The 14859-nt window shown below is 34.8% G+C and overlaps 1 protein-coding gene across 4 annotated transcripts in view; it reads right to left on the reverse strand.

Moving 5' to 3' along the window:
• Positions 1 to 14859, reverse strand: part of ARHGAP24 (Rho GTPase activating protein 24) — a 500478-nt gene that overhangs the window by 80087 nt on the left and 405532 nt on the right. For all 4 annotated transcript variants that reach the window (XM_034671582.1, XM_002913592.4, XM_019806282.2 and 1 more), the window contains one exon: positions 1117 to 1239. In XM_034671582.1, coding sequence (XP_034527473.1) covers positions 1117 to 1239 — 123 coding nt within the window. The remainder of the gene's footprint in view (positions 1 to 1116; positions 1240 to 14859) is intronic.

Consider the following 14859-nt stretch of genomic DNA (forward strand, 5'->3'; position numbering starts at 1 on the left):
GCCTAAGAAGTATCTAAGATGTTAAGGGAAAAAAAATTCACTTGTCAATTCAGGGTGCTGACAATACACAAAAGAGAATATAAAATAAATATTGGAATTATAATTGGTTTGCTAAGTATGAATTTGATTTAATACAATTTATTTTTACTTCATGAACATAAAATAATTAGGCTTTATATTTTGGGAAATGCATGTTGGTTATAGACAAATTTTTTTGAGTCCTTATCATTTTGGTTCCACTTACTGAATTTTTGATTTATGTAGTTTGTTTATGTCATATCTGTTTATTTTATAATCCTTGATAGACAAAGATCATGTCTTTTACCTTCTTTCTCCTTTTAGTTCTATTTATAGTACCATTTAGTTTAGTGCATTCTCAAAACTGTATTAACTAAGATTTTTAAAAATTTATCAAATCCACAAACAAAATGCCTGATCATAAAGCATTTTGTTACTCTAGTAATAATCAGATTCTCATCTAGAACTTTGCCATTTTTCTTCAATATCACTGATCATCTCAAGGCTAGGTTCCCAATACTCGTCAAAAATTTTTTTGCCCCATAACTGTATAATCTTAACTAATGTACATTTACAGTACCATTCCTGTAACTATTTATTGTTAGTGAAATGGAAAAATCCAAAACAAAAAATACATCATCCCTTTTTATAATTCAAGATTTTCATAGAATAAAGTTGGTTAATGATGATATTTTATTTAAATTAAACTTCTGAGAGTTACTTAGATGTATGTCCAATAATATGGAATAGTTTACTATTTATTTTAATAGTCATCCATTTGAAAATAGGAGCTCAGGGGCACCTGGGTGGCTCAGTCGCTTAAGTGTCTGCCTTCAGCTCAGGTCATGATCCCAGGGTCCTAGGATGGAGCCCCGTGTTGGGTTCTCTGCTTGGCAGGGAGCCTGCTTCTCCCTCTCCCTCTGCCTGCCGCTCCCCCTGCTTGTGCTCCCTCTCTCTCTCCTTCTCAAATAATGAATAAAATATTTTAAAAAAAGAAAAGAAAAGAAAATAGGAGCTCATAGTAACATCACCTGGGAGGGCAAGGATGAACAGGTTTGGCCTCCCTTTCCATTCTTCCATAATTCTATATATACTCACCTCCTCCGAAAGGTCCCCATATGACTCGGCGGATGGATTTAACCCAGTCTTCCATATCATTCTGGGTGCTCGCCATAAGGAGGTAGCTCTCATGGTTTGCTGTCATCCGATCTCGATCGCCTCCTGCAAGATAGTTAACACATGAGTGTGTGCTCAGCTGAAGATTCCCCACCAGCAGCAGAGTCCCTGAAAGGTACACTGTGCCTACCCAATCAATTGGAAATGTTTACCATGGTTTCAGAATGAAAAAATCTGCTTAAAAAGGAAAGGCTCTTATGTTTCCAGGGGAAAACTGGAGAACAAATGTCATTCCCCAAACAAAGCCTGCCTTTTTTGTCCTAGCAACAACCCATAGGTCTGCATTAACTTATAATCCAATCTATTCACACTGCACTGCTGAATAAGGAGAAATAGTAAAGCAAAATGAAAGATGGAGAAGTAATCCACAGAGCCTGGATATTCACTGGAAGCAAATGCTGAGCAGTCTGAGTACTGCTTAATACACACACAGTGAGGCCACCAGGACATCATGGGTGGTCAGGGGAGTTCTAGGAAAGAGAAAAGAACCACATGTAAAAACTTCTGACCCAGAGGTCCTCTTCTACTGCTCCATCATGGAAGGACTCTTCCCCCAGAACACACCTTCAGGGGGGCAAACACAGAGAAGAGGAGAAGAAGGCACAGCCTGGCCAGCCACAAAGGCCAAATCAACCCCCAAAGTGTAAGCTTCAGGAAACTCCAGGGGTATCTCCATGCAAAAGCTTGATGGTTTCTCTCATTTTACCACCCCTGCAAAGAACATCCCATATCCTTTATAACCTTTATAATTTCTAGTATCAACTTTGAAGGGCTAGACCTCTGACGCATGTGATTTAATTTCTTAGAAATGTTTTATAGCATATTTTTATTTCCCTAGTGACTTAAATTTCTCATTTATGAAACAGGCATAACCATATATGACCTTGAAAGAGGTCTTGAATCCTGGTTTGCCTTCTTATTTTATGGTTAAAGAAGTATTTCTTTTTTTTTTTTAAGATTTTATTTATTTATTTATTTGAGAGAAAAGATTGAGAGAGAGAGTGGGGGGAGGATCGGAGGGAGAGGAACAAGCAGACTCTGCANTTGGAGGGAGAGGAACAAGCAGACTCTGCACTGAGTAAGGAGCCCCACAGGGAGCTCAGTCTTACGACCCTGCAATCATGACCTGAGCCAAAATCAAGAGTCCGTTAACCGACTGAGCCACCCAGGCACCCCTCACGGAGTATTTCTGAAGACATGTATCAGCGACTATGCTGCTTCAATCTCCTGGAAAATAATTCACAGAAGGAATAATTAAGGAAATGGAACATTTAACTGAATTCTGATAATATTTTAGTATTACACTAACTTTTGATGTGCTTAAAATAGCCACGCACATTAAAGTGTTCACTAAGTGAACACAAAGTACTGTACACTTGCAACCTGGGTTGAATTAATTCATATCCAAGTGTTGTGTTCGACTGAGACATTTTTGTTTCTAAGTGGATCTGAACACCTTCAGGAGGAGCTTATCCAATTCATAACAGGCCCACCACTCACTATTCTTTCCTGTCCAACCTAATCTGCACATAGCTGTGAAAGCCATAGGCATTTGAATCTGTGACCTCTGAATTCTATACAATTGTCCTAGATTGAGAAATTCTACTCTTCTACCACTAAGGTAAGTTTATAGAACACATGAAAGGTCAAAGAAGTGAAATAACTTTAAGCCAATCAGATGAACAAGTAGAATTAACGTTGTACATTTTAATACAACTGGATGGGAGTGTGAGGAGGGACCGAGGAACCACATCAAATTGGTTTCTTGGGGCACCGGGGTGGCTCAGTGGGTTAAGCGTCTGCCTTCGGCTCAGGTCATGATCTCAGGGTCCTGGGATCGAGCCCTGCGTCGGGCTCCTTGTTCAGCGGAAGAGTCTCGTTCTCCCTCTCCCTCTGCCCCTCCCCCTGCTTGTGCTTTCTCTCTCACTCACTCAGTCTCTCAAATAAATAAATGAAATCTTTAAAAAAAATTGGTTTCTTAATGTTTACAAATTCTTGACTAAACAAGGCTAGCCTTCTCATACTATAAAGAACACCTCACTGTTTGGGAAACAATGACACTCTTAGACCCATAAATCCATCCTCAGTCCATCATCAGCTTAATCAACTTGTATCTGAAAAAGCATAGGTTTAGGAGTCAGAGAAAACCCAGCTGAAATCTTAATTTTACCTTGTATTGGCTGTTTGATTTCTGGAAAATTACATAATTTCTGGAAACTAAGTATTTTTAATTATGCTTTAGATATAATAATACTGATAGAGTAAATTTTTGTAGAATTCAGTGAAATAAACTGAAAATACTAGCCCTGTGTTAGGCTAAAGGAGAAATTCTGCAGATATTAATTCAGCCTCATTTAACTGCTCCCACACCTACAAATGCAAAAAGAACATATTATATTTAATTTGACCTCAGAGATATTATGTCTAGCAAGTGCCTGGGAACAATTAGTCAATAGTATGAATATGCTTATTACAAAGTTCTCTTTTACTGATACATAACAATGCACATCAAAATTATATACTGTACATGTATGTAAATATGCCACATATTAATATGCACGCACATGGCCATATTACATAGAAGTGGCAGAAAGAACTAAATGACAAAAGGAAGACATGCTTCACTTGGTGTGGCACAGTACTAACAATTTATTCTGTTTGCTTATCCACTTATACCACAGTGCTAGGCCAAAAAGATTACCATCTCGAAATCAGAATATTTTAATTATTGTCTTTGCCTAAGGGATACTTAGCAATTCAGACGGCAGTATCCCTCTGTGTCACTCCCAGCCCAGGCAGAGACAGCCCTAGTAATGAGTGAGTGACAGCCGCTGGAGTGTGTTTCTGCCTGAAAGCAGGGAAGAAAGAGAATGATAAGCACAACTGGCCATTATCCCCTGACTTTTCATTTGATTCTCTATCTCTGCCAGTGGTGCTGTATGTCTGACCGTGAATCTCATTTAGACTGCCAATCACAGATATGAAATCCCGTCTGTGAATCTCACCCATGGATATGAATCTTGATTCCTCAGTGTATTAACAAGAGAGGGGGGAAAAGATGAAAAAACTTTACCTACCAGTCTCGGTGGAAATATGGACTCATTGCTATGAATGCGATTAAAACAATTGGAGACATTTATATAAACATGAACTAGACACTCCACTAAAAATATGTGATTTCCAACTAGAGATGCCATCAGTTCTAATTCACAGCCCTACGGGTCTAAGAGCTACTACTGCACCTTGCAATTGAAGGGGTTCAAAAGCAACTTACTAAATGTATGATCTGATAAATAAATAAATCCAATATGGACCTTCAACCATGTGAATCAAGTTTCACTCTCTTTGTTAATCCTTTACAGGGCTGAATGTTCCATTTAACTATTCATGGATCTAAACTTTTTTTTCAAAAGGTGAAATTTTAAAAAGCAGTCTTGAGATGTAATTATCACTGGAGTAAGAGTGTCATAGTCAATTTCCATCCATATGTACACATATACATGTATATATAATATGATATATAATATGATATTAAAGTCGGTATATGCTCTACATTGTTCAATTCTGCTTGAAAATTAATACCCGTTCAGCTTTGTTTTTGTTTTTTAATACTACTTTAGATTTGCACATATTTTTAAAGGACACGTTTCAGAAAATTGTACACGTCTTTTAGATATTAGCTTTGGTTAGTACCGATGCTTTGCAGTAGTGTTAATACTTCAAGCATTTGTGATTTTAAGTTAACTGAGTAGGCCACATCATTCAATTTTACTTGTTTATATATAATTGAAAATACGTGTGCATTTTGTTGGGATCTTCTGGATATTTGTATTTGATATAAATTTTTCTTTCCCAGAAATAATACAGATTCTCTGAAATAAAATAAATACTTGACATAATTCACTGCTGCAAAAATGAAAAGATAGATTAAGAAAAAATTACTGAATTTAATAAACTAAGAAAAAGCTTAATCTAAAATTAAAAAGGTTACCGAAATCTACAATAAAATAAATGCAGTTAAATTTTTAAAAGTGCAATATCAATTAACCATATGAAAAGTTTGACTCCTCTAATAATTCTAAAATAATAATTTAAGGGATAATATTTTTGATGAATAACTTCGCATAGAATTTTTTTTAATTTTATTTTTAAGTAATCACTACACCTAACGTGGGGCTCAAACTTAGAACCCCAAGATCAAGAGGCACATGCCCTAGCCAGCCAGGCACCTCTGCATAGAATTTGTTAAATTTTAAGAGAAATATTGGAAAAGGTATGCCAAGATCTACTTGCTCATTTTTTTATAGGAGTATGGATAGTGTTCCTTATGATGCAGCCACTAAAATAGGATTTTGAAGGATACTTTTTAATATGAGTTTTTGTTATACAAAAGGAAATAGGCACATTTTTATATGTGATATTATTTCAATTTTCATGTAGGATGAAAGTTAGATAAATAAAATACTAGACTGAAATACACAATAATTTTAACAATGGTTATCTCTGAATGATAGGATTGGGAATTTCTTTGGTCTCCATTTGTACCTTTCTGTATTTCACAGATGCACAACACATATATGTTATTGTTCCTGTATTATTCCAGATGTTCTATCATGTATTATTTGATATGAGAAGAAAGCATTATTGAAAAAAAGCAAGTGATTGGAATGATATGGTCATGGAAGCACGAATCCAAAAAAGCCCAAGTGAGTTGGAAGGTAAGTGTCACTAATGTCACTCGGTGATGCTTAAGATCGTTCACTTTGAGTTCTCATTAATTTACCTATAACTTCGTCCCCCTCCTTGCCCAGATTGTGATCCCCAAGCACATCCCCAAAGGAAGATTTGGGACAGGAGGCCAGTGCTGCTCAGAGTGCAGATTACATCATGTCACTAGGATTTTCCCAGCAAAAAAGAGACTACTACTGTTATGTGCATTAGGCTTCTTAAAAAATATATTTAAAGAAATATTTTTCTGATTTTATTGTGTGGAAATTTCCAAAAAGAGTTACCAATGTAAAGTTTTGTTATTTTTTCCACAGAGAAAAATACTTGTAAATTGTCATAATTATGAACTAAAAAGCAAAAGAATTACTCAGAAGCGAAGTATTTATATGTGTATCATTTTGAGTAAATAAACTTTTAAACATGTACAGTTAATTATTTCTTTGCATTTCAATTTTAAAGCAAGTTGCTCAAGGGAAACTGTGGTCATAGACATTTGCGTTCATTTCCAAGTACAGTTCATGGTACAGACCTGGGAACATTTTAGTGATCACCTCTGAGACTGTTAATAATTTCAAGAGCAAAATGTTTCCTCATTCCTAATTACAAATCAGGTTAAAACTAGACCTACTGTACTATTTGTTTTATATAGCTTACAGAAAAATACTTTATACTCTAGTTAGGGTTATTAATTTTCACTCATACAACTGCAAGTTCTTATTTTTTTAAAGCACTACTTGCCTCAAAACTTAGTTTGGGTCTTTATTGGTAGTAGAACTCTAATGATAAGTTGCAAGATATAAATTCTGAAGGATATCAGTGGAAAATTACTGAGATAGGAAAATATTTCCTCCCTTGTATGGAGCCTGATATTTGGAAAACAACCCAAGTTATGTGAAGTACAAACTGCAAATTACAGGCTTCTATGGATACCACCACCTCTTAATAAATGACAACAAAAATAATAAAGGAGCAATCAATTTACAAAATGAGGCCAGAAAACTAACTGGTCTCACAATCAATATCATATTTAATTTTTTCATGTTGTTTTGTATATCATAGAGACATTGTTATTTGAAAATTAAGTTTTGGTATGCTTTGGTAATCAAACTTTTTCCAAGTATTTCTTCCACAGAAACTAATTTCAAAAGCAGAAGGGCAAAATTTCAATGCATGTTGCCAACAGAAAACTTGCATGACTCTCTAATGAGATTTTGAATATTTTAAAACCCCTAAATCAGAGAATGAAAATTAATTAAGGGACCGATAGCAATAAACATCATTTTGTTTGTAGTGTGTAGTCAATACCACACAACAAACACATTACCAAATGTTATCTTGCATTACGATAAAATTAATGCTATCTTTTAATTTCAGGAGTACTTTATAATACTGTTTTACATATTTCTTATACCCCTTACTAGGTCATAATCTCTTTGTAAGAATGTCCCAGCATTACATAGCTAACTTATGTTTAAGATGAAAATAATTATAAACACACACTTTTTAACCAATTATAGATTGATTGGTATTTAGTATTTACAGTGGATTTCTAATCATTAAATTTAGAAATGATTTGCTGGAAGTCCATCTGTTTGGCTGCAGATACAGAAAGCATTGACATAAACATTTTATACTGTACAAGTTACTTCTGACTTGCCTTTCCTCAAACTACACTATAAAAAATGTCAATAAATGTGAATATGAGACCAAAAGTCCTAGCTGGATCAAACTCCAAAAACATACAATACTTATAAAGAAGTACTAAAAAATGGTCAGTGAAAGACAGTGAAGCCAGGCTCAAGTTCAAATGAGTCATTGATTAGCTGTGAGATCCCTCATCTTTAACTGAGAGTGCTAAAAGCACCTGCCTCGTGGTGTTATCATGAATTAACTGAATGAATAATACCATAAAATACTTGGAATAGTGTTTGGGACATAGTATGCTATGCTCTTATTTTTATTGCCATGTATAAAAAATTTGATCTTAAATTTTTCAATAAATTATGTGTAATTTGAATCCTTTAAAATGCAGAAAGCTAGCTTATTTTTGAACAAATATTCTGACTCCATCCATAAAGAAAAATCCTTTTATAGGAAAGTAACTATTGATTTATTTTTCAAGTAAATATTGATTTCATATTGGTCATGTTTTTTTATTTTTTATTTTTTAAAGCTTTATTTATTCATTTGAGAGAAAGAGAGAGAGCACGAGTTGGGGAGGCAGGGGCAGAGAGAGAGAAGTAGACTCCCCACTGAGCAGGGAGCCGGACATGGGGCTCAATACCAGGATGCTGATATCATGACCTGAGCCGAAGGCAGACGCTTAACCAACTGAGCATCCCAGGAGCCCCCTTTATTGGTCATGTTTTTAAAAGTACAGCCAAGATCCATTTATTTAAATAATTAATGAAAAATTTAAAACCGCAAATAGGCATAGTTATATTTCCATTAATTTTTCACATTTTTGGACTCATTCTTTCAAAACACCCACTATTTATGCTATAGGTACATTAACTACAAAAATGACACTTTGGATTTATTACATTTGGATATTTGTTGTCCAGATTGCTCTGGACCTGGAATAGAATCTCAATTTAAGTCCAACAATATATTTTGACTCTCACTTATGTCAGATGCTCAGAATCTAGGCACTTCCTTCTCAGCATCTGATTAAATTCTGATAGAAATTCCAAGAAATAGAGTATTTCCTTGGCAGAGCCAAGGCATCTAGAGTTTACGTCCTCTTCTGCTTTTGCTTGGCTAGTTGGGAGATCAGTGAATTCAAAATTTTTATCTGATTGATACAGAAGGCAGGCAGGTAGAATAGCTGATACATGTATTTAGATCAGTGTTATTCCGACAATAATGATGCAGACCAGAGTCACAAGGGAAAGCAAGTCTCGATGCAATAATCACCAACCTGTAGCAAATGGAATGCTATTAATAGTCAAAGAAGCAAGGCAGAGAGTTTGTGGGCCTGAATAAATCTAAAATTAAAAGTACCGTTTTATTAGGAGGTTTCTTAATACGCAGCACACATGATCACTTGAATGCCGAGGAATATCGGAACGTTTGGGAGAAATGTTTGGGAGCTCTATTGAACTCTATACCATCTATGAGCATGTAAACAAACCCTCCCCTGCAGTGTTCCTCAAGGTGGGATGAAACTAGAGTGTGTATATCTAGCAAGGTAGGAAGAACTGGGTACTTGTTAGAAATGCAAATTCTTGGGCCCAACCTCAAATCAACTGAATCAGAAACTGTGTGGTGGGACCCAGCAATCTGTGCTTTAAGATGCCTGCCAGATGATTCTGATGTATCATAAAGTTTGAGAACCACTACTCTTGTAAGATAATTTGCTTTAATAGGCAGAGGCTATAAATTTTAGAATTCACACACTTCGGCCACACGCATCCTGTTAGCTTACATCCGTATCTTATTCTTTCAGTGACAACCATTCAGCCCATGAAGTACTAAGCTCTAAAGCTATGGATCATATAACTTTGCTAATTGCTTATTTGCATTGTAAATGATTAACACTGTGCAACTAGTTTTGCAAGGGCACGTCATTCGAGTTGGGATTACTAAGTTTAGCAAATTTGTGGGCCTCATACATTAAAGATATCATACTTCCATCAGAGCAAACATTAGACTATTATTTCTTTTTGTATCTGAATACAGATTTGTTATTCCTCTTTTCCTGATGCCCAGAGTTTGATGAGTGAAATAAAACACTGAATTTGGGAAGATACACCACTTTTGAAGATCTAGATTAGAATGCTGAAACCCATTTTTCAAATTCTCTCATATACCACCCCTTTTATTGTTTTTGAATTATAGAAATCTGCAAAATTATTAACTGGAGGTTGATTTACAATTTGCACATTACTTTTATATCCCTTGATTCATTTGGTTTTTACAATAACCCTGGGAAGTAAAGCAGAGCATTAATAAATTTATCCAACACATATTTATTGAACACCTGTATTGTGCCAGTCACTATTCTAGGTTCTGAGAATACGGCAGTGAACAAAACAAAGTCTGACGTCCAGAGGTAAGGTCCAGACTAAAGATGCAGATTTGGAAGTCATCCATGTGACAGTGTTTAAAAACATGGGACTGAGTGATGTTCCCTGGGAATACTGTGGCTAGAATAGCGAGAACGAAGTTCAAGTGAGCTTCCATGTTAAGAGATTGAGAAAAGGAAGAGGAACCAGCAAAGTAGATTGAGAAAGTGCAGCTAGTAAGGTTGGAAGAGAAACAAGAGAGTCTGAGTGGGGAAAGTGATCAGGTGAGTCAAGTGCTGTTGAGAGGTTAAATAAAATGATGACTGAGTACAACCACCAGTACAGACCACCAGTTTAGGAGATCACTGGACTGGACAACTTGGAGATTATTGGTGTCCCTGGAGGATCCGTCAGACCAGCACAAATAAAATCATCATCAAAATTTGTTCATAAGATTATGGAAGAGAGAAGACAGAAACAACCAGTATAACACCTCTCCTAGGCATTGTAGCGGATAAAGAAGCAGAGAAATGGAGAGTAGGAGTGAGTGGGTAGGGGAGTTGTGGGGCCAAGAGGATGTAAGACGAGAAATATTACAGAATGTTTTATGTTCATGGGCGTTATTCACTGGAGTGGGAAAAATTGATGAAGTAAGAGAGAGGAGGTTTATAGATGCCTCTATTTTGTTAAAACAATACTCAATTTTTCTCACTCTTCTCAGAATCTTCAGTAAGTGCTGATGATTAATAGAATTGATTTCTCCCCAAAGTTTGTTACTTTAAAAGTATTTGAAACATTTAGAAGAGAATCATTGAAAGAAAAGGAACGAGCATTGAGCATGTGTTTCTACATAGCTCTGCCTACAGGCAAAATAGGAAGGAATGGGGTTAAGTTCATAAATCATTTTTAAAGCTAAATTTTACTACCTTTACTTGAATGCCGTGTTTGGTATTTGCTCAATAGGAGATTTAACTTAATTGGGACATTTTCCTTGATACAATATCTATTAGTTTTAACTGCCACAGATGCTAATTATTCAATTTTACAAAGCAGTTTTATAGAATGGGTTTTGGTATATACCAAAGAACTGGTATTTTAAAATAAAATGCTGTGACAGATAGATCAAAATCAAATTATTCCATTCAACGAATGACAATTAGTAATCATTGTAATAGTGTAAAATTAAGAAAACCCTGCTTTTGATTTGAATTTGAATTCTGTTCTCTTAAGCAACTAAAATTAACTTTACAATCAGAACAGCTTCACTGTCCTGTACTTGGTCTCCCACAGTTTATGTCTGGATTTGCTGGGTTTCATCAGCTCTAGTGTGTATGTTTGGAAGGGCAGAATGTAAAACTTGCCTTAGGTATCTGGAATTCGAACCCAGCCTTCTAGCTGGCTTCGCAGAGAACACATCTGTATAATGTGCCAAGAATGTAACACTAAGAATGGTGTTTTGGAAGTAGTATCGCTTCCGCTAGTAAAGATACTTACGAATATTTTCCTAACTTGCTTGATATAAACATATTACAAACTATGATTTCCTCAAGTGTAAGCTGTTGTCTCAATAAATGTTGAAAAGAGTCTCTGTGTTCACTTTGTTAATTCCTTAACCTATTTCTGGAGTTAGGGGTCTCACCTAATTGTCCCATTCTAATTACAAATCATCCCAAGACCTTACAGAAGGAATAGGGGCTAGAAAGTCACATGTTGTTCCCAATTGACTATGGGCATAGAAATTCCTATAAAGAATATTACTTCTTAACTGCTTCTTAATCCAAAACCCTTGTATACTAATTTAGAATGATTAATACTATCAGGCTAAGCCACCTTTCTCTTTTTAATTCTCATATTGGTGATATGAACACATTTTAGGATGATTTGTTTTAAAACAAACACACATGCTTGCACAAACATAACTGCACTGAGGCTGACTATAGATTATTTGATCTATTTCTTAAAACATGACTCCTCATAGGCAAGATTTCCTAATTTAGTCAGTCTTATATGTATCTTAAACATTTTTTTAAACACTGAATTTCCTTCCAAATTTTCTGGAACTCAAAACTTTTACTCCTTCTGATAGGTTAGTCCATCAATTTTCATTATCATCACTATCACAACAATCAAGGTTAATTAGTCAGATAGGAAAAATTATTATTAAAGGAGGGTGTTGAATTGGTTTAAGTGCAAATAGGTTGGTGAAGAGATGGTTTAAAACCAAATAGGGTATGTGTGTGCAGAATCCAAGTAGTACAACTGAGTTTTTGACTTTTTAAAAGAAAAATGTTTATGAAATCTAAGTGTTTGGACATAAGGCTGGTAAGTACTCATTACATGCTTGGGAAGATTTTGGCAGATCTCTCTGTCTGTTTTGGAAGGTGATAGCAGTACTTAGGAGAATTAAATATATCATTATGGTTTAAAACAGCTCAGGGATGTGACAATATGAATAGTACTAGAAGGTATAATGCTAAATGAAATAAGTCAGATCGAGAAAGACAAATACGATATGATTTCACTCAGATGTGAAATCTAAAAAACAAAATAAATGAATAAATGAACAAACAAACAGAAAGCAGAATCAGACCTATAAATACAGAGAATAAATTGCTGATTGCCAGAGGGAAGGGGGCGGTGGAATAGGCAAGATGGATGAAGGGGAGTGGGAGGGACAGGTTTCCTATTATGGAATGAATAAGTCATGGGAATAAAAGGCACTGCATAAAGAATATAGTCAATGTAATTGTTATAGCACTGTTTGGTGACAGACAAGAGCTACACTTGTGGTGAGCACAGCACAATATATGGAGATGGTGAATCACTACATTGGACACCTGAAACTAATGTAACATTGTGTGTCAAATACTCAAAATAATAAGTAGAAAGATAAATAAAAAAATAAATAAATAAATACCTCAGGGATTTCAATTAGTACATAAACATGTTTAAATATTTTGGGAAATCTAATTTGTCAAATTCATAAGTTAATTGAGTTTTAACCAAAAATGACTAAAAGTTATTTTGTAATCACAAAATGGAACAACATGTGACTTTCTTGCCCCATTCCTTCTGCAAAGTCTTGGAATTATTTATAATTAGAATGGGACAATTAGTTTAGCTCCCTAACTCCAAATATAGGTTGAGGAATAATAATAATAATGATGGTGATGATGATGATGATAATGATGATGAAAATTGGAACTGAAATTTAAGGCTCAGAAAACTCTAGGGTTCTATTTCTTTAATTAATGGAGTATTAATTTAAGTACAAGTAGTATTGAGGAGTGTTTGTCTAACAAATGAAGCTCCACTTAGATAATTAAAAAAAAACAACAACCCAACAACCTTAATGGACACTAATTAATTTTGATGCTCAGAAATATACCAAATTCATCTTACTAGAACACTAACTCATTTCTTTTTACTCCAAATTAGAATTCAACCTGGCTAATTATATCAGAATTATTACAGAAGGGTTTTCTTGGACTTTCTAAAAAGTTAATTTTATAATTTTGGATAATGTTATGTAAGGAAATGAATGAAAAATTTGAAATTCTCCCTTAAAACTTTGACTCCCAATAACCATTTGCAAGCACTTGGAAACATAAATATGGAGTCTTATGTTTGAAAGTTACTTAAAACAAATTAGAAGCATCTTAAGAAAACCATCATAAAGCTAAAAAACATTAAAATATTTTAGGAATTCCTTCCCACCTCTCAAAATAATCTTCACCTATTTCCAAAACTTTAAAAACCGGTGACTGTCCTTAGCAGAAAAATATAACATCACTTAGCTCAACAAGAAGTTCAAGGTTCTAACAATTATCCAAGAAAGAACAAATATGCTAAAATTAAAAAAAAAAGTCACCTAGCCTTTTATGAATTTTGGATGACTAAATCCAAATGAGAACTTTTTTAAATTAAAGAAAAACAAAGGCAAGGAAAAGCTCTTAGAAAAAGCTGTCAGGTGTTTTGATTGTACTCACTTTTTCATTAATATAGTATCTTTCATATCTACTACAAATACATACTTCTTTGAATTCCTAAAGCTCTACAGTTTCCTAGACACATGCAATAAATTAAAATTTGATCCTGCCTGCTACCAGATTAATGCTATGCATCTCATAATTTTAAACTGAAATCAGCCAGAATCTGCAAGTCAATTCAACTCAGTGTATTACCATTAATTAACATTTAATGATGCCCACAGGTGTATGCAGCAGTATTAGAAGTCAGTACACCAATTGCTGTTTAAGGGCATGTAATATGATTCATATATAATTGCCGACCTAAATCTGGCTAAACTCTGAATACAGATTGGCAAATTGACGGACATATTATACTGATACACTAAAGGCAAGATTCCTAAAAAGCATTCAATGAGAAATAACAGAATATTTTTTCAAATATAATGTAAGAAAGCCACCAAAGAAGTAATTGCTATATGCTATCTTTCCTGACCTTTCCTGTGGGGGTGGGGGTGGGGGTGTGGTGTGGGGGGCAAGGGCATAAAATAAATGGATCGGTACATACATATGTATTATATACACCAAGATAGAAAAAGAAAAACAAAACATGTAAAACCAGTTATTTACTGAAGAAGAATGTTTTGCAGATGAAAGCAAGACTAAATCAAGGTCACTGGGTTTCTTTTCAGAGGAATCCATAAATACCTCCAAGTTAGCAAACTAATAGAAAAACCTTGATCCTACTCAGAAAATCTGAGGAAAGCAAGATTAACATAACTATAATAGTTATTAAAAGATGTTTCTCGAATAAATGAATAGAGAATTGAAGAATTATGACTCCATTCATTAAAAGTCATTACTAATCGCTCTTTCAAAGATGCGCACAAACCGGACCTGAAATATTTTGAAATTCATGTAGGGAAGACCTTTGGATGGTTTAGAACATATTACAAAGTCAG

The sequence above is a fragment of the Ailuropoda melanoleuca genome, chromosome 11 (genome assembly GCF_002007445.2).
Source record: "Ailuropoda melanoleuca isolate Jingjing chromosome 11, ASM200744v2, whole genome shotgun sequence".
Lineage (NCBI taxonomy): Eukaryota > Metazoa > Chordata > Mammalia > Carnivora > Ursidae > Ailuropoda > Ailuropoda melanoleuca.